The sequence below is a fragment of the Galeopterus variegatus genome, unplaced genomic scaffold, assembly GCF_000696425.1.
Source record: "Galeopterus variegatus unplaced genomic scaffold, G_variegatus-3.0.2 Scaffold529, whole genome shotgun sequence".
NCBI classification, from domain to species: domain Eukaryota; kingdom Metazoa; phylum Chordata; class Mammalia; order Dermoptera; family Cynocephalidae; genus Galeopterus; species Galeopterus variegatus.
Genome location: NW_007726640.1, coordinates 233238 through 260990, shown reverse-complemented (window position 1 = coordinate 260990; position 27753 = coordinate 233238). Strand labels below are relative to the sequence as shown.

The 27753-nt window shown below is 41.3% G+C and overlaps 2 protein-coding genes across 5 annotated transcripts in view; one reads left to right on the top strand and one right to left on the bottom strand.

Annotated features, from left to right (window-relative positions):
• USP30 (ubiquitin specific peptidase 30) overlaps positions 1-20818 on the top strand; it is a 28510-nt gene extending 7692 nt beyond the window's left edge. The window contains exons 4-13 of one of the 3 annotated variants that reach the window (XM_008569790.1): positions 2118-2221; positions 6344-6442; positions 7043-7088; positions 8859-8953; positions 15152-15211; positions 15708-15794; positions 16428-16508; positions 16619-16838; positions 18577-18697; positions 19675-20818. In XM_008569790.1, the coding sequence (XP_008568012.1) occupies positions 2118-2221; positions 6344-6442; positions 7043-7088; positions 8859-8953; positions 15152-15211; positions 15708-15794; positions 16428-16508; positions 16619-16838; positions 18577-18697; positions 19675-19939 (1178 nt within the window). In that variant the 3' untranslated portion in view covers positions 19940-20818. The remainder of the gene's footprint in view (positions 1-2117; positions 2222-6343; positions 6443-7042; positions 7089-8858; positions 8954-15151; positions 15212-15707; positions 15795-16427; positions 16509-16618; positions 16839-18576; positions 18698-19674) is intronic. The other 2 variants (XM_008569788.1, XM_008569789.1) reach the window with 2 other exon arrangements.
• Positions 20819-22612: 1794 nt separating this feature from the next.
• Positions 22613-27065, bottom strand: ALKBH2 (alkB, alkylation repair homolog 2 (E. coli)). Of its 2 annotated transcripts, XM_008569787.1 has the most exons (4): positions 26890-27065; positions 26053-26490; positions 24390-24588; positions 22613-23358 (listed from the first exon to the last, which is right to left on the bottom strand). In XM_008569787.1, the coding sequence occupies exons 2-4, from the start codon at positions 26330-26332 to the stop codon at positions 23052-23054; spliced, it is 786 nt and encodes a 261-aa protein (XP_008568009.1). In that variant the 5' UTR covers positions 26333-26490; positions 26890-27065; the 3' UTR covers positions 22613-23051. The 2 variants fall into 2 exon arrangements, with proteins under 2 accessions (XP_008568009.1, XP_008568008.1); XM_008569786.1 differs by having other exon boundaries at positions 26053-27065.
• Between the last annotated feature and the right edge of the window lie 688 nt (positions 27066-27753).

Here is a 27753-nt window from a genome sequence, read left to right as displayed (position 1 = left end):
TTTTTTTTTTTTTTTTTTGTCCTTTTTGTCTTTTTTCGTGACCGGCAACGGGATCGCAACCCTCGGTGTCACGCCCGCACCGCTCTCAACCAGTGAGCGGACCAGTCTCTATGTGGGATCCGAACCCTCGGCGGGAGCGCCGCCACGCTCCCAAGCGCCGCACTCTACCGAGTGCGCCACCGGGCCGGCCCTTAAGAGTTCTTTATATATTCTGGATATTAATCCCTTATCAGATACATGATTTGCAAACCTTATTCACTTTATAGCTGCATTGTATCCATGATATCACAACACCCCAGTTTATTTAGCTATTTGCTTCCGGTTCCTTGTTATGACCAGCAGGCTGCAGTGAACATCTTTGTACATGCCCTCTTATGCATATAAACACGTGTTTCTCTAGGGTAGATCCTGAAAAAGTCAAATTGCTGGATTGTAGGATGTGAAAATATTAGTAGATATCACCAAATTTCCCCATAGCATTTTTAGATTAAATTGGGTTAAAGGGTACATTAAAATTTTCCTTGGAAACCTCTTTTATTATATGTTGTTCATAACTAGTTTTCTTATTAACTATACTGGACTGTCTCTTCTTATAGAGACTAATTTTGGCCAATATGTGGGAGTTGATATTAATGCATGTTTTATGCAAAACAAAAATATGATATTAGTTGCCTTTAAGGAATTCTGGCATTGTGTGTGCATTCTGTAGAAATTGTTACTGGACTTATAATTACATATTTAACTTCAATCAGGTTTCTGTAAAATTCAAATAAAACCAATTCAAAATAAAAATAAATTTTCCTTGGGAGGGAAAAGCCTAATAGAAGTTATGCCCGAGGTGTGTAGGAGGAAGAAGGAAGGTACAGTTCCTTTCCCAGCTCTGCTGCCTTTGTCCTGGAGGGTAGAGGACTGACCCCAGGGTATATATACACTGATGACAAGTCTCAGGCCTTCTCAGCACCAACTGCCAGGGCTGCTGCTTCCCCACAGCTCACCACCCAGGGTCACCAGCCATGCTCAGACAGACATGGGGGTGGGGGCAGATTGGGGTGGCATGGGTAGGGGTGGTAGTGACAGTGTTCAGAACCTCAAGTCAGAGCCTAAAGTATTTAAAGGAATCTCTCAAGTCCACTGACTGCAAATCAGAAGAAACAGACTGGCCTACTTTATCTTAGGAGTTATTGAACTTCCAGAAGCTAAACTGAGGTGACAGTCCCCTACATCTTCATCTCCCACATTCTAGCAGTACTGGTCCAGTACTGGTGACATCCTGTGGAAAGGGGGTGGTCAAGATCAGGAGTCAGCACACTGTGGCCCATGGGCCCAGTGCAGCCCACCGCCTGTTTTTGTCAGTGAAGTTTTATTGGAACACAGCTGTGTTCATTTGTTTAGGTATTGCCTGTGGCTGCTTCTGTGCCACAGCAGCAGGGTGGGTAACTGCAACAGAGAGCATATGACCTGCAAAGCTTGAGATGTTTACCATCTGACGCTTACAGAAAAAGTGCCAACCCGGGGTCTAGATGTAATTGTAATATAAATTCATAAGCCCATCAAACTTTTATTTTTGTTTATTAGGCTTGATTCTACTTACGGTTGAAAAGTAAACCACTCAGCAGATCCTTTCAGGCTGCCACATATAGCTTGATGCTTTGCTGTGATCATCAGAAACTCAAATGCAGACAAATACAAGCAGAGGCTTTCTAGCCATGGGAAAGAGTGCTATGGAGAGGATTTAAGCACTGAGTGTGGGATGGGACTAAAGGAAGGTTTAAAGGGCCCTCCTCGGGCCCTGAGAGTTGTGAGTTAAAATCATTTTACTCACAACCTTGCAACAATAAATTTATATTGATGATGATAACTTGAAGATCCAGAAATCAGTTACTTCATTTAAATGCTGTAGCCTAATGAAGAATTGCATTCATTCAACAAACATGAAGAGCCTAAAAGCATATTAAGCATTGGGTAAGGCTACAGAGAATAATGATGAAAGAGATGTAATTCCAAAGTGAATTTTAATCTTAAATTTTTATTAACTTTGATATGTTGTGCTGTGTAGGCTTTCTAGTTAGTTTTTATGCTGGCAAATTTAATAATTGTCTTACCTTTTTTGTTTCCAGCTTTGTCCTGCCAAGAAGTTACTGATGATGAGGTCTTAGATGCAAGCTGCTTGTTGGATGTGTTAAGAATGTACAGATGGCAGATCTCTTCATTTGAAGAACAGGTGAGCACAGCATTACAACAGTACTGTAGCTTGGAGAATCCTTTCCCCTAGTGACTGGTGCCTGACCTTGCAGTTGCCTGGTTTGAGTGTACATTTCTGCAACATTTTAGACAATCTTAGTGTTCTGCGACCAGAACACCAAATTTGTTCCTGCTGTCATGGTCAGAGGGGAAATATAGCTATTTTTCACCCAGTGGATGAAGGTTAGCAGGGTAGGGCATAAATAACCCAGTTGCCAGAGAGCAAAAATCTTTTTAGTTCTTGAGTGGCTTTGTACTTAAGTGATTGATAGGACACCTGGGTCTTTTAGATAGAGGCAGGTGGCTTCACCCTGGAGGTTCATAAGTTCAGGTGTGATCTTTTTTAGGACCACACCCTGATTTTTTAAAAAAATCAATCTTCAGAGAATGGCTTAAAGTAGCCCCAAACCTCAAGCAGATGTTAATATGCAACCCGCAGGCCTATTCCGGCCACTCTCACATCCCTTTTACAGCTTCAGTGCCTTCTTTGGAACTGACCACCCTCTTCCTCCCCAGACCATTATTACCAACAGCAAGTCTGAGGCAGAGGCCAAGAGATTGAAGCTTTAGGGATGAAAAAATTTAGCTTCCAGTGGCATACTGGTTCATCCTCCCCAGCCACATTTTCAAGATGGCCTGGTCCAGCTGTGTATAGGCTTCTGCTGCTGCACTGTCTAGACACTAGACCAGAGACATAGGAGGCAGCCTATTGGACTTCCCAGAACTGTGGGGCTGAAGTGAGAGGCATTTAAAACTTTGAAAAGGGAGGTGGGAAGATTTTCTATCTCTTCTTTTTTTTTTTTTTTTTCCTTTTTGTCTTTTTTCGTGACCGGCAACGGATTGCAACCCTCAGTGTTGTGCCCGTACTGGACCGGGACTGGCCACGGGATCGCAACCCTCGGTGTTGCTCCCGCCCCTCGCTCAGCCAGTGAGCGGCCGGTCTGTATGTGGGATCCGAACCCTCGGGCGGGAGCGCCACCGCGCTTCCCAAGCGGCGCACTACAGCAGTGCGCCACCGGCCGGCCTTTCTATCTCTTCTTATTTTTAAAGATCATCTCTTGTTTCTGCTTTAATCTGAAGCCATGTGTTACTTTTTAAACATGATGTTGGTGATCTCTGTGCTTTCTTAAGTGCATCTTGATTAATCCCATCATCCGTAGAAATGCTTTTACATTTAGAAAATACTTTTTTAACCCTCCTCTGGTAACTGGAATTTTTTAGCTGCATTTTACATTTCTCTCAACTGAGAGTATGACTTTGAGATTTAGTCCCCAAGGACTTGAGATAACTTTCTAAGTCCTGCCCCTCTAAGTCGTAGTCATTCCTTGGAAGTATTTCCAGCATCTTCAGCCCACAGCAGTCACTGAGCCACCTAGTGCTATAGTTGGCAGGAAGAAGAGAGGACCATGTGTGTTTGTTGGTCTCTTCCTCTTTGAAGGCATCCAGAACATCGAGCCTTGTCCACATGTTCACTATTAATGATCTAGCCAATCAATAGCAGACTTTCTCTGACTATGAACCCATTTTTGGTGGCTAAAGCTAGAGCTACAGGGGATGCATTGGGTTAAGTGCTTGCTTTATGTGAATTAGTCTGATTTAATCATCACAACAACCCTGTAAAGAGGTACTGTTACTGTCCCCATTTTACAGATGGGAACACTGAGGCTCAGAGAAGTGAAGAGATTTGCCTAAAGTGACAAAACTATTTAAGTGGCAGAGCCAGGATTTGAGATGGTCTGGTGCTAAAGCACACACTCTCAAGTTCCACTCTCTTTTGCAATACTGTCTCTTTCCTCAAGACCACTTAGTTACATGGCTGACTGATGGAAAGGTTGTGGATCCGACCCTATCCTGTCTCGAGATTGCTTCAAGGGTGGGCCCAGATGTCTGAAGGCTCCTTGACTCTCCCAGGAAGAGGTGATTTTCCACCAGGCTTCAGGAGCTCATTGCTTGGAACAGGGCTGTAGCTGTGCTTGTGCTCTTAGCTAATGGCCTGGCTGCCACATCTACCACTGGACTGTGAGTCCCTCGAGGGCAAGAGCCTTGCCTTATTTACCTTTGAATCTCCATCACTCTCTTGCTAACAGCAGTTTATAGCCCAGCAGGGGATTCATTTATATATGCAACAAATATTGAATGCCTGCCTGGACAGTGCCTATTGAGGGCAGTGAGGTTGTAGCAGCAAACATGACTTGCAGGGTTTCTTGCTTTCATGGGGCTTGAATTCTTGTGGGGGTTGGGGGAGTGCAGACAGTAAAGATGTAATTTCAAGATGTGCTAACAAGAAAATAAATGGGATGATGTGACAAAGCATGGGGGTTGGTGCTGCGGATGAGGGGGAAAGCGACAGGGAGACTGCTTTAGACAGGGAAGGCTCTTCTGGAGAGGTGAGGTTTCAGCTGAGACCTGAAGGGCTGAAGTCTGGAGACAGCTGCAAAGCTGCAGCGTTTGGAAAACGGCAGGGAGGCCAGGGTGGCTGGGCTGGGGCGGGGAGTCAGCAGAGGAGAGGGAATGGTGGAGTTTGGCAGGGAGCAGATTGTTCAGGGTCTAGGAGGCTGTGGGTGGGGGTCAGGCTTTTATTCTGTGTGCAGTGGAGAGCCACTAGAGGGCCTTGAATGGGGGACTGGTTTGATCTGACTTATTTGAAAAGCAAAGAGTATAGGGGCAATAATGGAAGGTGAGAAGAAAGAAAGGTAGGTGGCTGTTGCAGTTCTCTAGGCCCCAGATGGTGTGGCTGGCTGGGCTTGCAGCAGGGAGCTGCAGAGTCCTCAGGGATGCAGAATGTAGTTTGGATGTAGAGCCTACAGGATTGCTACTGATTTGGCTGGGGGTGGGCTGGGGTTGAGGGGTGTGGAGGCAACTTTGGATAGTTGGTCAGGTAAGGTATCCCCAATGAGGAGCTATTTCATCAGAGCCTGAAGGATGAGAAGGCAGCCACATGAAGATGTGGTCATGGCCTAAGATGGGATAAGCTTGGTGTGTCAAGGAACACAGGGGCTGCAGTATAGTGAATGAGGGAGAGAGTTCTAGGAGGAATGTTGGACCCTTGGACAAGGGCTTCGTAGGCCAGGTAAGAAGGGTAGATTTTACTCCAGTAGTGAAAGCCGCTGGAAGGCTGAAAGCACAAGAATACAGTCATCTGCCTTTTAAAAGATCACTGTGGTGACTGTAGGGAGGCCAAGAGTAGAAGTTGAGGGCCCAGGGAGGATCAGCACCATGAGAGCTCAGGGGAGGAGAGACCCTGTCCCTCCCCAAGGAGTGAGGGGTGGCTTTGGCTTTTTGGGAAAAGGCCATTTGAGTTGATTCTTAAAGAGTAGTCCTCTGCCATATGATCCAGCAATTCCACTTTTGGGCACATGCCAAAAGAATTGAAAGCAGAGACTCAAACAGATATTTGCACATTCATGTACACAGCAGTATTATTTGCAATAGCCAAAAGGAAGAAGCAACCCAAGCATCCATTGATGATGAAGAGATTAACAGAATTTTTATGCAGTGGAATATTATTCAGCCTTAAAAAGGAGGGAAATTTTGCAATGTTCTATAACATGGATGAAACTTGAGGACATCATGCTAAGTGAAATAAGCCAGTTGCAAAAGGACAAATACTCATTCACAGTACCTAGAGTCATCAAATTCCTAGAGACAGAAATCAGAGTGGTGGTGGTTGCGGGGGCTGGGGGGGGGTTACAATGTGAATGTACTTAATGCCACAGACTGCACAGATTAAAATGGTTAAGGTGGTAAATTTTGTGTGTATTTTACCACAATTAAGAAAACCCCAAAACCTTTGGAATCAGGTGGAGTGGAGGTGAGGGTCATCTCAGTAGAGCTAAAACAGGCTCCAAGGCAGCTGGCATGAAAGCAGCCACTCAGCTTTCTCTCTTCTCTCTCCTCTCAGGCCTCTCAGTTGAGGGTCTTTACTTGGGGTAATGTCTAGGATATACCTGCTTTCATTTAGTGAGCTGGGCCTTGAGAAGGTGGAAAGCAAATTCTGCCCACATTCACTATAGGGGTCTGCCTAATGGTCCACACAGGGAGTGGCTCTGACACTGCCCTTGCGCCATTGGGCCTCTCTGAAGGATGCTGTGCCCTTTGACAGGATGCTCATGAATTATTCCACGTCATTACCTCGTCACTGGAAGATGAGCGAGACCGGCAGCCACGGGTCACACATTTGTTTGATGTGCATTCCCTGGAGGTAAGCCATTTATATTTTCAATACATTTAATGCATTTTGTGCATATTTAATAAGTATAGGAAACACAAGTATAGTCTTTGTACAACCTCCAACTCAAATGTAAGATTCAATAAAATCTGTAGTGGGAATGAGGCTGGGGGAGGGTCTTAAACTACATACTTTGCAGTTGGTGACTTTGGTTAGGGATGTCAGGGCTCTTTTAAAAGGATTCATTGCTGCAATTTGTGTTTGCTTTGAGAAGAAAGGATGTATTATTTTTCTCTATTTAACAGAGGGTAACAAGGGGCCATAGAAGTGCTAAATGAGTCCTCATTTCCCTGTAACAGTATAAATATTTAAGGAGTTGATAAAAGTTAACCAGTAAAGGGGAAAACATTCCAGAGAGAGGAAATATGTTTCAATTGCATTTGAGGAAGGACTATGAACAGTAACCAACCAGAGAGGATAATTAAGGCTACTTTTAGAAATGTGGGCTTTGTTAAAAGTTGATGTTTGGTGATACAGTCAGCATAGAAACTTGTAAGATTTAGGGGAGGGGTGAGAGTGATAAAAGGAGTTGCAGTAGGGTTTTTAGTCTGTTTCTTTTTTTTCCCCCTACAGCAGCAGTCAGAAATAACTCCCAAACAAATAACCTGCCGCACAAGAGGTATTTTCTATTGAAATATAACACATAACATGTGTACATTTAAGATATGACGATAATTAGCTTGTTTTAAAAAAAGATTTTTTTTCTGGTGACATTCAATCCAGCTTGAACTGTGATGTGATGTACAGCTGGCCTCTGTATCTGTGGGTTCCACATCTGTGTATTCAACCAACGGCAGATGGAAAGTATTCAGAAAAAAATCATTGCATCTGTACTGAACATGTACTTTCCTAAACATTACAGCATAACAGCTATTTGCATAGCATTTACATTGTATCAGATATTATAAGTAATCTAGAGATGATTTAAAGTCTATGGGAGGATGTGCATAGGTTATATGCAAATGTTAGGGACTTGAGCACCCACAGATTTTGGTATCCGTGGGAGGTCCTAGAACCAATCCCCAAGGATACCAGGGGATGACTGTACTTGCAAAGGAACTTGTGTTTTGGAAACAGCTTTAAATGATTCTCTTGATGTTCCCTCATACCCCAGCCCTGCTTGGTTTCCTCTATACAGACCTATTTGTGCTACAAACAAGGGCTTTCTTTTTACTTTGTTGAGTTGACCCTGGGAAGAACTTAATAAGCTGAATCTGTCATGTCCTCAACAGTTCCACTTTTACCAACTTTTAGTGCAAATTGTCACAGTCCTCCTTAGGAGGAAATCATTTTTCCCTAAGACTTAAACTTAGAAAATAACATTGACATACCTATCCCTTTGTGCATTAGTGGTAATAGGAAAGACTATTTTTTGAGCTGATACTGTGTGCCAGTTGTTGTGCAATATCTTGTTTAAGCCTCACAACATCTCTGTGAAGTTGATAATACTGGGAGTAGTGGGGTAATAAATAATAATCACCCCCATTTCCAGCAAACTGAGGCTCACAGAGATGAAGTGACTTCCCAGGTCTTGGAGCTAACAAGAAGTAGAGCCAGGACCAATCCCAGGGCTGCCCAACTCCAGAGCCCATGTTTCTCACTAGTTTATTGCACTAACCCCATCCTAGCCAAAGAAAACTCCAGTTCTTTAGAACTTGCTTATTCTGATTATTTCAGTTTATCTCACTTTATGTAATGTTCACTTGTGGTATCTTTTGACATCTCAAACACTTTAAGCATATGTTTATAAAGAGATGTTATTAAACACAAATTCCTTTTTAAAATGTGACTGTATTCATTATACAGAAACTACATGTAAAGACCTGTATAAATTATCCTGCGAAGGAATAGAAAGTCTTTTTTTTTTTTTTAAAAAAAGATGACCAGTAAGGGGATCTTAACCCTTGACTTGGTGTTGTCAGCACCACGCTTTCCCAAGTGAGCTAACCGGCCATCCCTATATAGGGATCCGAACCCGTGGCTTTGGTGTTATTAGCCCCGCACTCTCCCAAGTTAGCCACGGGCTGGCCCTGGAATAGAAAGTCTTTTTTTTTTTTTAAAAAGATGACCAGTAAGGGGATCTTAACCCTTGACTTGGTGTTGTCAGCACCACGCTTTCCCAAGTGAGCTAACCGGCCATCCCTATATAGGGATCCGAACCCGTGGCTTTGGTGTTATTAGCACCGCACTCTCCCAAGTTAGCCACGGGCTGGCCCTGGAATAGAAAGTCTTTTGATGGAAGTCAGTGAGGAAAGCTCTTTCAGTGTACTTTTCAAAAACCTTTTTTCTAAAGAGGGAGTTTCTACCACATACTAAAGAAGGAAGGTGAATTTTGAGGTTGTCGCCAAAGGGCTAAGAGTGGCATGTCAAAAGATGTTTTGCATTCCAGGGTTACCTCACCCCACGTCCAATCACTGGAAGTCTCAACATCCTTTTCATGGAAGGCTCACTAGTAATATGGTCTGCAAACACTGTGAACACCAGGTAAATACAGTACAAATACTTGATATATTCCTTGTTGAGGTTTTCTTTTGAGTTAGGATTCATGACAGGACCGATAGAGGCTGACATCAGCAAGCGGCATTTGTGCTGGCTTGGTCTCTGCACACTTGGTGGACTAACTGCTCCACTTTGGTCAGTACCAACAAGGCATTTGATCCTCAGGTAACATCCTCTGCACCAAGAGCAGGAGACCTGTTGTGGATTGGCAGGATTTTGATTCCTGAGGTTGTGTCTATGCTCACAGTTGACACAACAGATTCCAGGGCTGGTCTTCTTTTTTTTTCTCTGCTTTTGAACTTATAATTTTTTATTATGGAAAATATCCAACATAATATGAAAATAGAGAATCATGCAGCTGTCACCTCAGTCAGTTTTGGAACATTTTCATCAGCCCCCCCAAAATCTCTATATCCATTAGCAGTCTCCCCCTTCTCTCCATCCCCCAGCCCATGGAAACCACTAATCTACCTTCTGTCTCTATGGATTTGCCTATTCTGGACATTTCATATAAATGAAATCATACCATATGTGGCCTTTTGTGTCTGGCTTCTTTCACTTAGCATATTTTCAGGGTTCTTGCATGTTGTAGCATGTATCAATACTTAACTCCTGTTTATTACCAAATAATAATGCATTGCATGGCTATACCTCATTTTGTTTATCCATTCATCAGTTGATGGGCATTTGGGTGATTTCCACTTTTTGGCTATGAATAATGTTGCTGTGTATATACGAGTTTTTGTGCAGACTTATGTTTTCTTTTCAATTGTGTATATACCTAGGAGTAGAATTTCCAGCTCATATGGTAACTCCGTTTAACCTTTTGAGGAACTGCCAGGCTGTTTTCCAAAGTGGTTGTACCATTTTACATTTGCACCACCAGTGTATGAGGGTTCCAATTTCTCCACAGACTCATCAGCACTTGGTTATTATCTGACTTTTGATTCTAGCCATCCTAGTGGTTGTGAGGTGGTATCTCATTGTGGGTTTCTTCCCACCAGCTTTATTGAGGTATAATTGACACATAAAAATTGTATATATTTAAGGTGTACAATGTTAGTAATGATTTTAGATAACTATGTATTGTGAAATGATCACCACAATCAAGCTAATTAACACACCTATTACCTTACATAGTTACCATTTTTGTATGTGTGTGAGAACACTTAAAATTTCTTTTAGCAAATTTTGAGTATCCAATATAGTATTATTAACTGTACTCACCATGCTGTACAGTAGATCCCCAGAACTTATTCATCTTGTAACTGAAGGTTTGTATCTTTGACCAACATCTGCCTATTTTCCCCACCCATTCCCCAGCCCCTGGCAACCACCATTTTATGTTCTGCTTCTGTGAGTTCAACTTTCCTAGATTCCATATATGAGTGAGATCATATGGCATTTATCTTTCTGTGTCTGGCTTATTTCCCTTAGCATTTAATGTCCTCTAGGTTCATCCACGTTGTCACAAATGGCAGGATTTCCTTCTTTTTTAAGGCTAAAGAATATTCCACTATTTATGTATACCACATTTTCTTTATCCATTCATCCATTGGCAGACACTCAGGTTGTTTACATATCTTGGCTATTGCGAATAATGCTGCAGTGCACATGGGAGTACAGATATCTCTTTGAGATCCTGATTTCATTTCCTTTGGGTATATATCCAGAAATGGGATTGCTGGAACATACAGTAGTTCTATTTTTAATTTTTGGAAAAACCTCCATAATATTTTTCTTAATGGTTGTACTAAAATTCCCATGAACAGTGTACTAGGGTTCCCTTTTTTCTGCGTCCTTGCAATACTTGCTACCTCTTATCTTTTTGATAACAGCCATCCTAACAAGTATGAGGTGATATATTACTGTGGTTTTGATTTGTATTTCCTTGATGATTAGTGATATTGAGCACTTTTTCATATACCTGTTGGCCATTTGTATGTCTTCTTTGAAAAAATGTCTTTTCAAGTCCTTTACACATTTTTTAATTATGTTGTTTTTTTTGCTGTGTACTTGAATGAGTTTCTTACATATTTTGGATATCAACCCCTTATCGGATATATGGTTTGCAAATATTTTCTCTCATTCTGAAAGTCACCTTTTTAAATTTGTTGATTGTGGGCCGAGCCCGTGGCGCACTCGCGAGAGTGCGGCGCTGAAAGCGCAGCAGCGCTCCCGCCGCGGGTTCGGATCCTATATAGGGATGGCCGGTGCGCTCAATAGGGATGGCCAGTGCGCTCACTGGCTGAGCGCGGTGCGGCTGGTCTCAAAAAGGACAATAAATAAATAAATAAATAAATAAATAAATAAATTTGTTGATTGTTTCCTTAGCAGTATCATTGTGGTTTTGATTGGCATTACCCTGATGTGTTGACTGTTTTCTTTTAAAACAGTCAATAATAATTCCTTTATATGTCTTACAAATCTTTTAATCTGTAAGTTGCTCATTCATTCTTGTTTTTTCTTTGCATTTTATTTATGTTTTGATGCTATTGTAAGTGGAATTTAAATTTTTTAATATACCAGCTGTTTGCCATTAGGATATAGGAATACAGTGGCTTGTATTTTGACCTTATATATTGAAATCTTTAAAAAATTCATTTATTAGTTCTAGTAGTTTTGTTGTAGATTCCTTAGAATTCTCTTTGTATGTAAACAGTCATGTTGTCTGTGAATGGAAATAGTTTTAGTTTTTTCTTTCCAGTCTTTATGCCTATTATTATTATTTTTTCTTTGCCTTAATATCCTGGTTATGACCTCTGATACAGTTGAATAAGAATGGTGTTATCAGACATCCTTTCCTTGTCTCAAATATTAAGAAGCAAGTATTTGGTATTTCATAATTAAGTATGATATTAGCTTTGGGTTTTAGTATATCCTTTTATCATACTGAGAAAGTTCCCATCTTTTCCTAATTTGCTGAGAGTTTTTATAATGAATAGTGATTGAATTTTGTAATGCTTTTTCTGCATCTGTTGAGATGATCATATTTTATTCTTTTATTCTGTTAATGTGGTAAATTACAGTGATAGATTTTTCTAATGTTAAACCAACCTTGCATTTCTGGGATAAACCCCATTTGATTGTGATACATTGTTGTTTTTATATATTACTGGATTTAATTTGCTTATATTTTCTAGAGGATATTACTGTCTATGTTTATGAGGAATATTAGTCTTACAGTTTTCTTCTCTTATAATGTATTTGTCAGGTTTTGTTATAAGGATTATGCAAGCCTAATAAAATAAGCGGGGAAGCGTTTCCTCCTCTGTTTCCTGAAAGAATTTGTTTAATGTTGGTATTATGGCATCCTTCAATGTTTGCTATAATTTGTCTGTTTCTTTCTTCAGTTCTGCCTATTTTTGCTGAATTTCTTTTTAAACTTGCTATCAGACAAAAAGACATCTATTATCATGAGTTGACTCTCATGGTCATGATAAAATGTCCCTCTTCATCTCTGATAAGACTCCTTGACTTGAAGTCTATTCATGTAACTAGTATTTCTTTGGTATATTTCTTTCTGTTCTCTTATTTTCTACCTATCTTTGTCTTTGTGTTTAAAGTGTGGCTTTTGTAGACAGCGTATAATTGGGTCTTGCTTTTTTATCCAGCTTGACAATCCACCTTTTAATTGGAGTCTTTAGTCCATTTACATTTAATGTAAGTATTAATATGATTAGATTTAGGTCTGCCATTTTACCATTTGTTTTCTGTTTGTCTCACATGTTTTTTGTTCCTCTGTTCCTCCTTTCCTGACTTCTTTTGGATTAATTGAATACTTTTTAGTATTTTGCTGTAATTCCTTTGTTGGCTTTTAGGCTGTACATTTTTACTTTTCTTGTGTTCATGTGATTATATTCATGCAATTTTATCTTATCACAGTCTATTTAGAGTTAATATTGTACTCCTTCATGTAAAATACTGGAATGCTACAAAAGCATAGTTCTATTACCCTGTCCTTTGTGCTGTTATGTATATTACATCTACATACATTATAAACCCCACAATACTGTGTAACAATTTTTGCTTTAAACAGTTATGTGTGTTTTAAAGATATTGGAAAAAAAAATTTTATATTTACCATTTTTGGTGTTCTTCAACCTTTCCTGTAGATCTAAGGCCACTTGATGTTTTTTCCTGTCAGCCTAAAATGATCCTTTTAACATTTCTTGTAGGTCTGTTGGTGGCAGATACACTTAGATTTCATTTATATAAAATGTTTTTGTTTTGCCTTCATTTTTGAAGAATAGTTTTGCTGAATATAGAATTTTAGGTTGACAGTGTAGCTGTTGTTTTGCTTTGGTTTATTTAAAATTCATCACTTAAAGACATTGTTCTGTTGTCTTCTGGCCTCCATTTTTTCAAAGTCAATGTATTCATATTCTTCTTCTGTATGTAAAGTAACATTTTTTCCCTCTGCTTACAAGATTTTCTCTTTATTTTTATACATGCTGTGCATAGATATGGTTTTCTTAGTATTTATCTTGCTTGGGGTTTGCTGAGTTTCTTGAATCTATACATTTATGTTTTTCACCCAATTTGGAATTTTTGGCCATTAGTTTTTCAAAAAAGATTTTATGCTCATTCTCCACTTGTTAGTCCACTTAATGTTGTCCCACAGGTCTCTGAGGCCTTGTTCATTTTTCTTCAACCTCTTTTCTCTGTTCTTCAAGTTAGATAATTTCTGTTGACCTATCTTCAACTTTACGGACTCTTTTTCTTCTGTTTGACTGTCTGGTGAATTTTTCACTTTAATTATTGTTCTTTTTCATTGTAGAATTTCCATTTCCTTTTTAATAGCTGAGATTCTCCATTTGTCCATTCACTATAATTATATATTTTCCTTTACATTTTCAAGCATATTTATAATACATCTGTGAGGTCCCTGTGTGCTAATTTCAATCTGTAGGTCATCTCTTTTTCATTTCGCCATGGGTCACATTTTCCTCTTTCCTTGTAATTTTTTATTGCATACTTAACATTGTAGTAGAGACTTCAGATTTTGTTATGTTTCTCTGAAGAAAAATGAATTTTGTTCTGGCAGGCAGTTAAATTAAATTGACTGGGCTCCAGACTCCAAACTCTGTCTCTCCTACATTGAGTAGCAAAATCTTTGTTCATTGTTTTTAGCTTCCAGCTGCTATTATTTTTGCCAGGCCCTATAGAGTATCCCCTGTGCATGTGTGGTTCATTGGTCAGCCTGGAATTGGGCAGAGTTTTTACATAAATATTGGGGCTCATCTTCTCTGTTGTTCCCTTCTTTCTGGGATTTCCCCTAGCTTCTTTATCAGGCCTTAACTCTGTCTTCTGACAACTCGGTCCTGTAAGACTGCTTTTTCCCACCCAGCACTGTATAGACTGGGCAAAAAAGCCACGAACATGCAAATCTCACCCATGAAGTTCCTGTTTTTCCCAAGAGTAAATTTCTTTTCAATATTTGCCTGCTTTTGGTAGCTCTCCAGTCATTCAAATGATTTTGTTTTGTTTTGCTCCAGGTTTTATAATTGTTATCTCAAGGAGGGTTAGTCTAGCCAAGCTATTCTGCCATTACCAAAAGCAGGAACTCTTACCCTGTTTTATCATCTGCTTTTTTGCAATTAATAATATAACATGAACATATACATTTTTACCATCATACATTCTTCTGTTACATTATTTTAAATATAGTATTCCATTCTGTGGACGTGCTGTAATTTATTTAATCATTCCCTAGACATTTCAACTATTCACATTTTTGCTGTTATGAATAATGCTGTGATACATATCCTTGTTGTTATGTACATAGTTATTTCCTCAGGATAATATCCCAAAATTAGGCTGGCCAGTTAGCTCAGTTGGTTAGAGCATAGTGTTATAACACTGAGGTCAAGGGTTTGGATCCCTGTACCAGCCAGCTATTAAAAAAAAAAAAAAAAAAAAATCCCAAAATTAAAATGTAAAAAATCCCAAAATGTAATCTTGTAGTTTTTTTTTTTTAACCTATTCTTTAGTATTATTGTGCTTCTTATGTTTACAAGGTTGTTTTTAATAGAATTTGCCTCTAAGTAAGTACATTATGTTTTATTACGTTAATGTTGGGCATCTAAATTTTAAGCTGTTATCTAGGCATATATCTTCCTATCTTTTGAGCTTTGAATAGAACCTAAGTCCTTTCTGGATTTTCTGCAATATTTGTTTCAGAGTCCTGTTCGATTTGATACCTTTGATAGCCTTTCACTAAGTATTCCAGCTGCCACATGGGTATGTACCGATCTATGGTTTATTTGGGGTCTATTTTGGAGACATTCCAATTGGAAAGGGTTTTGAGGCACTTTATGTGATTCAGGCACTGTGTGTTATTCAGATATTGGTTGGTTGAACCCCATGTTAACTTTAATGTGTGGTACCATGGCCTGATTATAGGGGAGAGGAAAGTGGATGTACTTTCTCTTGCTGCAGAAATTTTGGCTTTTTAAACACACACATACATTAATCTCAAATTCAAAGTATCTAAAATAGAGTGGAAGTCCATAATTTTCTGCAATGTAACATTCTCTTGAATCTGTCAGTAAGGACAGTGTAGGGTGCTTTGAGCTCCACATTTGTTCGGGAAACATCCAGTTGTGTCTGTGAAGCTTTATTGCCTGCGTACACCAAAACAAAGCTGTGGGATTCACACTGCTAATTGTTAATTGCTAACTGTTTCAGTATAGCTTTCCTTTGAATTGTAATAATTTTTCTTCTTCTCATGCTATAGGGTCATCCATTGACCCTGGACCACTGCCTTCACCACTTCATCTCATCAGAATCAGTGCGGGATGTTGTCTGTGACAACTGTACAAAGGTATGCATTTAACTCTACTGTCATCTCCCAGCTGGCCTGTGTGTGCTCAGATGACACCCCTCACACAATGGCTCCTGAGCTCTTCAGACTATACCCAGTGGGTCTTTTCAGCTGCTGCCATCTCTACCTAACTTGGTTTGGAAACCAGCAGCCCGTGGACCAAATATCTTTCTCAGATGAGTTTTGTATCATCCACAGAGTGTTTAATGAAAAAATCTGAATGTCATGCTTTGAGATAGGATATGCCCTCTTTAATTTGCTACAGTTCCCTCCATTCCCACTGTCTTTCACCCTGCCTTTTTAACTGTGCTACCTGTCTGACTCCGCTAAGTAATTACATTTCACCCTCTGAATCAAGAGGAACTAGGTGGAATTTTTAAAGACAGAGAACAAAATAGATTACATGCCAGTGTCAAAGTTTCAGTATTGATTCTTCATTTTCTCTCCCCTCCACTGTTACTGTTATTTAATGATTAAGAGGGATCAGTGAAAACAATTCACCATTAATTGGGCAGCTGAGTTCATTTCAGTCAAGTGCCAATGGAATGCAGGTATAACACAGAACTGATCTGTAGCTCTCCAAAGATGCTTTATTTCAGTAATTTCTGCAGGGAAATGTTTCTTTTATTTCAGATTGAAGCAAAAGGAACATTGAATGGGGAAAAGGTGGAACACCAGAGGACAACTTTTGTTAAACAGTTAAAGTTAGGGAAGGTGAGCCCACACCACGCACCTTGTTGGCTTTGCTTTTGAGGACTCCATGTGTTCCTCTCCTGAAATGGCTCGTTCTTTCTGGTTCCTCCCCCCACTCCTGCCCCCCACAGCTCCCACAGTGTCTGTGCATCCACCTCCAGCGACTGAGCTGGTCCAGCCATGGCACACCTCTGAAGCGCCACGAGCATGTGCAGTTCAATGAATTCCTGATGATGGACATCTACAAGTACCACCTCCTTGGACATAAACCCAGTCAGCGCAGCCCTAAACTAAATGAGAACCCAGGGCCTGCACTGGAACTGCAGGATGGGCCGGCAGCCCCCAAATCAGGTGTGTGTCTGAGGACACATCTGGGATTTTTGGCACAGAGAAAAGCAATTTGGTATCACCACTTTCTGGATTCCTTATGACACGAGTGCAAGCCTTGTATAGTGGTTGCATAAATTCCTGAGAAGGGCAGGGTTGGAGGTAGAAAAGGGAAGATTTCTTAAAAGAAATTAAAGTTATATCGTAATGAGATGTATAGTTTTTAAAACTATTTTACAGATGAGAAAGTATTGAGAAGAAAGCTTAAGATTGCAGTTTTGCTTTCTGATCTTTTGACTAAGTGATAACTGGCTCACATCATTCCGGTGAATTTTCTTTCTTTCTTTTATATTCTCCCAATTCAGTCATCTCATTTATAAAGGAAATGTGGGAAAGAAATGTTTTGGCTAAAGATCAGTGAATATCTTATTTGGGTTGATATGACTGTTTTACTGAATTATTTATTTATCTGATCCCATTACTATGCTCACCTGAGGAGTCATTAAATTGGGTCTCAGTTAAGCAAGGGTAGCTATTATTTCCCTCAGTCTTACTAATGACAAAATTGAGGCTCCATGAGGTTAAATGATTGATCCAAGGGCAAACAGCAAATGGGAGAACTGGCAATAGAATGTAGTGTTGGGGCAGTTTTCTAAAGGTCTCTCATGTGACATGTTGAGTTTTTTAGAGTTATAGATGAGGAAACCTCACTGACTTTAAGGGCTCACAACCTGAACTCAACACCTGTGTGCTGCCCCCAAGTAAGTCAGGATTGTCTTCCTGCACCTCCATACTGTCCTGACTTAGTATCCCTTGTTCCTTTGTTCTTTGTGACAACAATTGCATAGCCTGGCAAGACGTATTTCAGGGAGACTACGTTTTGTTCTTTCTCACCAGGTCACTAGATTAACATCAGGAACAGCCGAGGTAGGGAAAAGGCTCAGTCCTTGGCCCTTGTTCTAAAAAACTAGGACCTCTTCGCCCTAGCTTCCTCTTCTCCTGCGCTGTGGTGCATGTCTGCTAATGTTCAGACCATGGTGGCTGTGATTAAAGATGCCAGCAGTGAACTACTTGGTACATAAAGGCCCCCAAATATGACACTTGAAAGGAGAAGAGATGTAAATATTACATTAATTATTTTATCTATACCCATAAACATTTATTAATACCGTTACATGTTGGTATTCCTTAGAAGCTGGCAGAATTAAAAAAGGAGAGAATATTTAGATCAGTGGTTCTCAACACAGAGCAGTTTTGTCCCCAAGGGGACGTTGGGCAATGACTGGTGACATTTTTGGTTGTCACAACTCAAGGAGGGGTGCTACTGGCATCTAGTGGGTAGAGACCAGGGATGCTGCTAAACATCCTGTAATGCATAGAACATATCCCCATAACAAAGAATTATCCAGCCCAAAATGTTAATAGTGCCAGCACTGGGAAACTGTGGTTTAGGTTAAAAACCAGTAAATTAGCTACTGCCTAACTTTGATAAATGTTATTAGCAAACAGGGATAGGAATCTCAAAGATTCACAAAATTATCAAGGCTAGCAGTAGACCTAGAGCTAGATACATTTTTCCTATTTGGGATTAAAACAGTCAGGGACAAAAAGATACTCATTTTATGAATCAATACATGCAAAGTGAAATTTTGTTTTCTTTGTAGCATTATGGGGAATTCATTTTCAAGGTAATCAAAACCATGTTTTGCTTCCCCATTGCCACTACTAATTTTTCATTGACTCAGGACTTTTTCTCTTGCAGTTCTGAATCAGCCAGGGGCCCCCAAAACACAAATTTTTATGAATGGCACCTGCTCCCCATCTTTATTGCCATCCCTACCACCCCCAGTGCCCTTCCCTCTCCCAGTTGTTCCTGACTACAGGTGAGCTGCTCTTTAGAAGCGCATTCTTCATTCATTGTATGCTGCTACTTCTCTTGGTTTCTAAAATTAGCTTTTCACAGAAATGAATTAATGAAAATTTAGAGATTAATTTTTTTCATTTTAAGGTGGTATTTCACTATTACACATTCCCATTTATTTTTTTCCAAAATGGGAATCACTTTAAAAATAGTAATTATAAAGATACATAAAATTTATATATACACATCTGTGTGTGTTGTGTGTGTACAGTCATGCATTGCTTAACAACGGGGATACTTTCTGAGAAATGCTGTGTTAGGGAATTTAGCCATCATACTATCATCACAGAGTGTACTTACACAAACCTAGATAGTATAGCCTACTACACACCTAGGCCCTATAGGATAGCCTAAGGCTCCTAAGCTATAAACCTGTACATCATGTTACTGTACTGAGTACTGTAGGCAATTGTAACACAATGGTAAGTATTTGTACATCTAAACATAGAAAAGTTATGGTAAAAATACAGTATTATAATCTTACGGGACCACTGTTATGTAGTCCATCATTGACCAAAATATGGGTATGTGGTACATGACTGTATATATGTATGTATGTTTGCATAAATAAAATATAAGGAAGAAAATTTTAAATTTCTTAGTATACTACCTAGAGAAAACCAATTAAATCTTTAGGGTTATCCACTCTATAAAGTTGTGTGTGTGTGTACATATACACACACACACTATATATATACACACATATACTCATTTGATACAAACATCCATATATACACAATATACCTACAGAGTGGACATCTTGCCATGCCAGTAAATATAGATCTGTATTTTAATGGTTGTATAGTATTCAGTTATGGATGTATTATTGTATCTATCCCCTGTCATTTAACATCTAGAATTCTTTTATTTTTTTGTTCTTCCCTATAAACCCTTTTTTGTTATATTTGTAAACCACTGGCATTTGTTCCTACCATTCAGCTCCTCCACATACCTCTTTCGGCTGATGGCAGTTGTTGTCCACCATGGAGACATGCACTCTGGACACTTTGTCACTTACCGACGGTCCCCACCTTCAGCCAAGAACCCTCTCTCAACCAGCAACCAGTGGCTGTGGATTTCTGATGACACTGTACGCAAGGCCAGCCTGCAGGAAGTCCTGTCCTCCAGTGCTTACCTGCTGTTTTATGAGCGTGTCCTTTCCCAGGTGCAGCACCAGAGTCAGGAGTACAAGTCTGAAGAATGACTCTGCCCAGCCTCAGAGCTAGCTGAGGGTACTGTCCAAACTCCAGGAAAAAAGCAAAACCATACGCTGTGTGTGTGTGTGCCAGCACCCCACTAGAGCCCTTCAGCTTTCTGGTGTGTTCTAAGAGCAGGCTCCGCAAGGGAGCCAGTGGCCTCGATTCATACCAAATCAGGCTCCCTGAGCAGCTCTGCTAGTGAGCACTGGAAGGTGCCGTCGTGTTAGGAAAGCATTCATTATGTCTAGAGCGTCTTTTTACTCATCTGATACAGGTAATTAAAAGTAACCAAATTTCAGAAGCCACCTTTTTTATATGGTAATATGTTAGGTGTTCTGAGAAGGGAGTTACCTTTGTCTAATCCTCTTATGTTTCAGCATAGATCTTTTATTTTTAATAAGCAGGCCTATAAAAATTGTTGACAAGATTTAGTGAAAGTATTAAAGGCAACACTTCAGAAGAAAAAGTGCCTTTCACTTTCGATTGCTTTTGTAGCACATCCATTCTGAAAAATATACATTATCTAAGAGTCACATAAACAATTTTTGAAAAGCTCTATTCCTTCCAAGTTACTCAAAGGATGGCAAAAGAACAGTTAAAAGATGCCTAAAGAACACCTCCCTTCCCTTTTTGTATGCCTTTTTCTAATCTTTCAATTCTTTATATGTAGTAAAGGCTCATCTGCCAAATCTGCCCCTCCGGGAAATTCTTTCACTATGTCAGTTGTAAGTGAAATGCTTACTTGTTGCTTTTATCTTTTGTATACTGTATTGAGATATAGTATTGTATAAAACTATGTGAATAACCAGAATTGAGCAGTATCTGTGCAGCACCTATGATTCCTCTGCTCTCTAGGAAACTCAATTACACAAGGATCCACTGTGGACAGTTCTTTTGTGTTTATTTATTGCCCATGCAGAGCTCTTAAGGTTTACAGGTAGGAGCTTGGGGCTGTGTGAAAAGACAATCCCTGTCTTGATTTGAGAGCTGGATTAGGAAGGAAAGGCACTGACCACAGGGCTACAATCTCTCTTGACTTCAGTTTCCTCATTTGTAAAGTGAAGGGTTAGATTTGATGACTATGAAAGTCCAGCCCTTTCCATTAAAGGAAGAGAGCAGCTTTTTTTTAAAAACGTAAGTACAGCTGACATCTAGTACTGTCATTTTGTTATAGGCCTATATTCTAAAAGAGTATATTAAGCATTTTCTTCCGTTTTCAGATAAGTCTCATGAATGTAGCCCAGGGCTGAAGGAATTTTGATGACATAGTAGTCCCTATGTTTTAGCTACCTTTTTTTTTTTTTTTTTTGTCTTTTTCCGTGTCCGGCAACGGATCGCAACCCTCAGTGTCGCCCCCGCACCGGACCGGGACCGGCAACGGGATCGCAACCCTCGGTGCTGCCCCCGCGCCTCACTCAGCCAGTGAGCGGGAACCGGCCTGCACATGGGATCCGAACCCTCGGGCGGGAGCGCCGCCGCGCTTCCCAAGCGGCGCACTATCCAGTGCGCCACCGGGCCGGCCCATTAGCTAACTTTTTAATTAAAAAAAAAAAGATACCAAATTCAAACTGACTCTTCAAAGATTTGGAATCAGACCTATCCAAAAGTTCATGTGAAGTAAGTCTAAGAACTGTGTGTCCTCTGCTAGGGGTGAGCTGGCAGACACTTCTAGACAATGCCATAGTGTCAGCTAAAAGTGCAAGAAGCCCAGGTGCTCACCATTCCTCCGAGCCCAGTGTGCATTCTGAGGACTCAGTAAATCTCGCTACCAATAGAATGTGAAGGTTCTCCAGGCCCCAACATCAGTGTGAAAGCAGCTGGAACCATCTGATCCATTCATTGCTGACCTGCTGCAGACCTTGGCTTTGGTAATGAAGTGAACACACCATTTTACCAGAAATTGTGTGACCTTAAACTGCATTGCAGAGCTGTAGCTTTAAGTAATTGCTGTTCTGTCACGGCTTACTCTGAAATCTGCCGTTAAAGAGATGTACAAAAGGAGATAAGCTTTTGAACATTTGGTTGTAAGCAGATCTTTGATGAGAGGGCAGGATTTGAGCCAGGGTTGTAAATGTGAATGATATTTGTATAACGTCTCTTAACCTAACTTAAAGCTGACTTCCTCATTTTGTAAATTATCAGGCGCTAAATAGCAGCCAAATATTCTGATTTCTAGTTTTAAGTTATTTACAAAGTAGCTGCTTTTCAGAAAAACATAAGTTAAGCTAGTGGTTTATGCCATAACTACCAATTTATGTATCTGCTAAAGGTACTTTTGTATGTGTTGTGTATTATAGCAATAAAAGATTCATTTTGTTAGGGAAAAAAATCAACTGTATTCTTTGATACAAACATCCTTTTTCTTTTTTTTTTTTGTTGTTGTTAAAATAAGGCATACTTTTATTGTATTCAAAAACATATTATTGGGATAAAACTATGTAAATCAAAAAGGCTAAATTCACAATTTAAAAACAAAAAAATTATGTATTAAGCATATACTTTGGGCAAAGGCAGTCTTCAGAACATAGGAATGATCTTGATGTATTTATGATCATCATAAATTTCATAATGTAGTGGGAGACATGAGATAAGATGATAAAAACTATAATACAAGACAAAGAGGTAAATGTTTTATCCAAAATTTAAGTATGGGAGGGGCTGAAGAAGAGGCGAAAATCCAAATTTGATAAGGTTATTTTTATTTACATTTTACCAGTTTTATTAAGTTTATTTGACATGAGTCTAATTTGCAAAGAGCCAGCCTCAGTTTTTGAGAGTTAGAGTAAAAGAGGAATATAATCAATACTGTGAGTGCTCACTTTGTCTCAGGCACAACATCAAACAGGCTCATAATTATTATGCTATTCAATTATTGTAATGACCCTTTCAAGAAGTTATTACTAGCTGCACTTCACTGGTGAGGAAACAGATTCACAGTTATCAAGTAGTTGGTCCATGCAAACATCCTTTTTCTGAATTCTACATTGTTATGTAACAATCCCTACAGTTTGGCTTGGTTAAACCTTTTCTATGTTCCCTGTTGATCAAGAAAACGCCAACTCCCTCTCAGAATAGAGAGGGAAAGAGAAAATAGAAGTACTAACTGTTAAAAACATTTTATTTTTTAGTAGGCAAAATTTTCCGAAATGTCAAATTGACACGTGGAGTAAGAATCTTCTTTCGGATGGGAAGACTGTGATACCAATGAACGTTGGTTGGGTGGTTCATCATCAGTAAACTCCCATGTGCCAGCTGGAGCCTGACCACCTCCAACCTCCGAGAGGGGTTCTTCCCTCGAGAATCCTTATGCCGGAAGAAGAAGTCCCTGCAGGCACCGAAGGAGACAGAGGCGATGGGGCTTCCAGGGGCTAGCTCTCTTTCATCATCTCGGTGCTCCCCGATGTGGTCGCAGCCATCTTTATACCTGCAATGAGAAAACAAGCAGAGCTCATAAAAACAACCCTTTCCTGGAACTTGCCAACACCGCAAACTCCTTGTTTTCTTGTGGTCCCTGCTGTTTTCTGCAAGGGTTTGAGGGCTTTATCTGGTTCCACACATGAGCCAACCCTGAAGCATCTTCACTTTGTTATTTAGTCCTATTTGACCACATTCTTGAAAAACTTAACACAAAGAAACCAAAATCATGTCTTACAGCTCCCCTGCTTCATATATGTAAACCTTTATCACACAAAATGATTTCTCCCTACACTTAGAAGAAAGTCCATATTTCCTGCAGTCTGGCCCGTGCCCACCTCTGACTTCTTCCCATCCCCCTCATCTGCTGCTTTACAGCTGCACCAGTGAGATTTCTGCTCCATAGACACTCCAGGTTCACTCTGCTTTTCCTCCAGACGTCTCTGGCTCTTGCTGTCCACTTAGTTATCAGCTTAAACATCACTGCCCAGTGAGCCCTCCTCTATCTCATCTAAAGTGACTGCCCCCTAAACCCAGGGGTCTCAACCAGGACGATTCTGCCCCAAGGGGACCCCGAGCAATGTTTGGAGACATTTTTGGGTGCTATAATGCAGGGCATGCTACTGGCAGTGTATGTGGGTGGAGGCCAGAGATGTGCTCAAATCCTTCAACGCACAGGTCAGTCTCCCAAAGCAAAGAATTATCCAGCCCAAAATGTCAGTAGTGCTGCCGCTGAGAAACCCTGTCCTAAACCCAAACACCTTCCTCTCAGTCAAATCAGCCTGTTTAATTTTCTTCAAGCCATTTATCACTGTTCATGATTTATGAGTTCATCATTGTTACCACTGTTCATGAGTTAATCACCTCTCACTTCCTACATGAGCTCCAGACTGACTGCTCGTGCTGTGCCACTACTATATTCCTTGTGTACTACAGAATGATTTGTTTTACAAATGAACAACATATGGTGGAATCCTAAACTCTTCCTTTTGGAGGAGACAGATTTATAAAATGTAGTCCACTAAACAGGTAGGGTGTCACCTGTTGACGAGCACGAAATTGAAGGTCTGTCCAGTCACCCCAGAGACATGATTCCGGACATGCTCTAGAACTGGGATCCATGGCTTTGGAGACAATGTAAGGCCTGAAAACGTGTAGGTCAGCCCAGCGTCACCGTACGTCGCCTGCTTCCTTGGCACACTGTGCCACTTCCCGAACACCTGGATCCTGGTCAGTGCACCTGTGCAGATGAAACATGGCAGTTCTGTCCCTCCTGGGATCCCCAGAAATCCAGGCAGGTGAGTGCCCAGCATACTCACTTGCTGAGTGTTCAGGATTGAAAAGGAAGTAAAACAGGAATAACATTGCTCTCTGTCGTTCAGTGTAATTTAATGCCCTGCCAAGGACCCTCTCCTCAAAAATCATTGTGGCTTGCCCACAATTTTAATGTAAGGACAGTGACTTTGCCCTACACTTAGAGAAATGCGGTCCTAGGCCAGTTGTTTTTAAACACTGTAACTTAATTACGTTAACTACAGCAGAAGCGGAATAAAGAGGCTGAAATTTGAGCACCATGAAGTTGAGTTTACACGCAAGGATGCTTTTGTCAACTGTAGGGACTAAGGGCCTGTGGCTCCATAAAAGATGGAACTCACATAGCTCAGGTTGTAGCCTGGGGTCTTGCAGGCTTTTCACTGCCTCCCTCAAACTGCTCTGCCAGCTCCCCATGTGCTCATCAGCGGGTACAGCAGCACTTCTCAGTGTGTGGTCTCCAGGGCAGCAGCAGCACCACCACCTGGGAACTCCTTAGAAACTAGACTGCAAGGCTGGGGCCCAGCAATCCCAGTTTGTACAAGCTACAGGTCCTCCAGGTGATGCTGAGACGCATTGGTGTAGAGGAATTACCTGGTTTTTGGTTTTTTGTGTGTGTGGTGGCTGGCCAGTAGGGGGATCTGAACCCCGACCTTGGTGTTATAAGGCTGCACTCTAACCGAGCTAACCTCCAGCCCCTGGAATTACCTGGTTATTTGCCGTCTCTTCTACTAGACCTACTAGTGATTCTCAACCCTGGCTGCACATCAGAATCACCTGGAAACTTTCTAAAAACACTGATGCCAAGGCTGCACTCCCAGCTGTTTTAATTCAACTGGTCTCGAATAGAACCCAGTATCTTTAAAAAAAAAAAAAAAAAAAACTTTCCCAAGTGATTCTAATCAGTAGCTAGGGGGAGCTTCGCTCTAGTTATCTGTCAGCTCCCAGCAGACACGCACCCGTTTTTTTCAGGTTTGTATCCCAAACACCTAACAACGTGCCTGGTCCAGAGGTGTCCAGAGAATATATATATATTTTTTTGTCTTTTGTCTTTTTCCGTGTCCGGCAACGGATCGCAACCCTTAGTGTTGCCCCCGTACCGGACCGGGGACCAGCAACGGGATTGCAACCCTCGGTGTTGCTCCCGCACCTCGCTCAGCCAGTGAGCGGGAACCGGTCTGTATGTGGGATCCGAACCCTCGGGCGGGAGTGCCGCTGCGCTTCCCAAGCGGCGCACTATCCAGTGCGCCACCGGGCCAGCCCCCCAGAGAATATTTTTTAATCTACTGGCAAACATATCAGTCACTAATGGTTCCTGAGTTCAGATTTCTCTAAACACAGATGATTAGTTTTATCAGATAAGCCTTCAACACACACATAGTCCTCTGTTTACCTGTAAAATATTCCACTTCTTTCTCCAGCTCTTGGAAAATCTTGTCCGCCTCCGCTTTGCCAAAGAGGACCGTGTAATCGCAATCCAGGCCCTCGGCCTGAAGGTGCCTCCAGCTGGGGCCTGCCGAGTGGACCCAATTCCCTGGGATCTCTCTCCTGGGCCTCTTCCTTGGGCTTTCTTTGTCTCCTCCCAACAGAGTTAGCTCTTTTCCACTCTGCTCTTGCTCCTCCCCCTTTCTCCAAGTGCCCCCTTGAACCCCCTTCACCAGAAATCTGTCCATCCTGTCTCCCCACAGGAAACAAGTGGATGTTGGTGATGAGGCAAAGAGAAAGGAAGAGACTGCCCAGGCTCTGTCCTTGATACAAAAATCTGCTCATCCAAGGGGTCCCACAGCAACATTCCTATTTAAGTTTCCATTTTAAAGTTTAAAACCATGTCCTGGAAAGGAAGAAGAGGATTTTCAAGCTGTAAGGGCCCCTAGGGACGATCTGGCCCTGGGTCTCCCTCACCCAGAATCAGCTGGCTAGCTTGCAAAAACCCAGATGGACTGCATTCCACCTCCAAGCACCAGCATTTTAAAATAAATTCCTCCTGGGCATTCGCATGCCAGAGCCAAATTCGGAAACTACAATCCAAACCCTCATGTTACAGATGGAGAAACTGACTCCCGGAGAGGGGAAAGGGATTGCCCAATCACCCAGAAAAGCCGGGTCTCCATCTCCTGTCCACCCCGCTAAGGGACTGCAATTGTTAACTGCCCTCCCGGCTCCCGCTCCTGCGCAGCTCTGAATCCTGCAAACACCCTAGAGGGGCCCTGTCCGGCGGGAAAGCACTCACCCGGCCCGCAGCTCGCACGCGCTCCCACTTCCGGGGCAAGCTGGGAAACCCCGGCAAGTGCCAAACAAGCCGCCGGGCGGCCTCCTAGCGCCACCTGTTGGCTGTTTTGGTGCGTTGCAAGCATTGCCGTGTTTTCGGCTTAACATTTGTTCTGGAGTTGGTGAGGATCACTTAACCTCTCCGGGCTTGAATCCCTCATCTGCAAGCGGAGGAGGACAGCACCTATGTCATGAGAGCGCTATGAGGACTAAATGAGAAGGTGTGCGAAAACTGCTTCTGTGGTGCAAATAAGTGTTAGGTTTTATTACTGCTCCCACTGTTTATTTACTGTCTCCCCTCAATGGAATGAAAGCTTCATGAGATTGGGGCCTTTTCGGTTTGATGTTTTGAGGTTTTTTTCGCACTTGGCCAGTGTGGGAATCTGAGCCCTGGGACCTTTGTTTTTGAAGCTGCTTCATGAGTTTCTGGGAATTTTGACAAACGTACAATGTTGTATGTATGACCACCACCACAATCAAGATCTAGAACAGTTTCATCACCCCATAAAACTCCCCCAGCCTCTTAGTTCTATAAACTTGCCCCTCTCACCCAGCCTCTGGCAACCACTGATCTGTCTTGTCCCTATAGTTTTGCCTTTTCCAGAATTCATATAAATGGAATCATACATTCTCTAGCCTTTTCCATCTGACTTCTTTCACTTAAGCATACTGCTCTTCATATTTATCCATGTTGTGTGTTATCAATCGTTTGTTCTTTTTTTTTTTTTTTTTCCTTTTTGTCTTTTTTCATGACCGGCAACGGATTGCAACCCTCAGTGTCGCGCCCGTACCGGACCGGGACCGGCAACGGGATCGCAACCCTCGG

Coding starts and splice junctions, on each gene's coding strand:
- ALKBH2 (XM_008569786.1), bottom strand. CDS start 26,332: ATGGACAGATTTCTGGTGAAGGGGGTTCAAGGGGGCACTTGGAGAAAG. Junction 24,589..26,052: donor AGAAGTGGAATATTTTACAG/GTAAACAGAGGA, acceptor TCATCTGCACAG/GTGCACTGACCAGGATCCAG. Junction 23,359..24,389: donor AATTTCGTGCTCGTCAACAG/GTGACACCCTAC, acceptor TTCTCATTGCAG/GTATAAAGATGGCTGCGACC.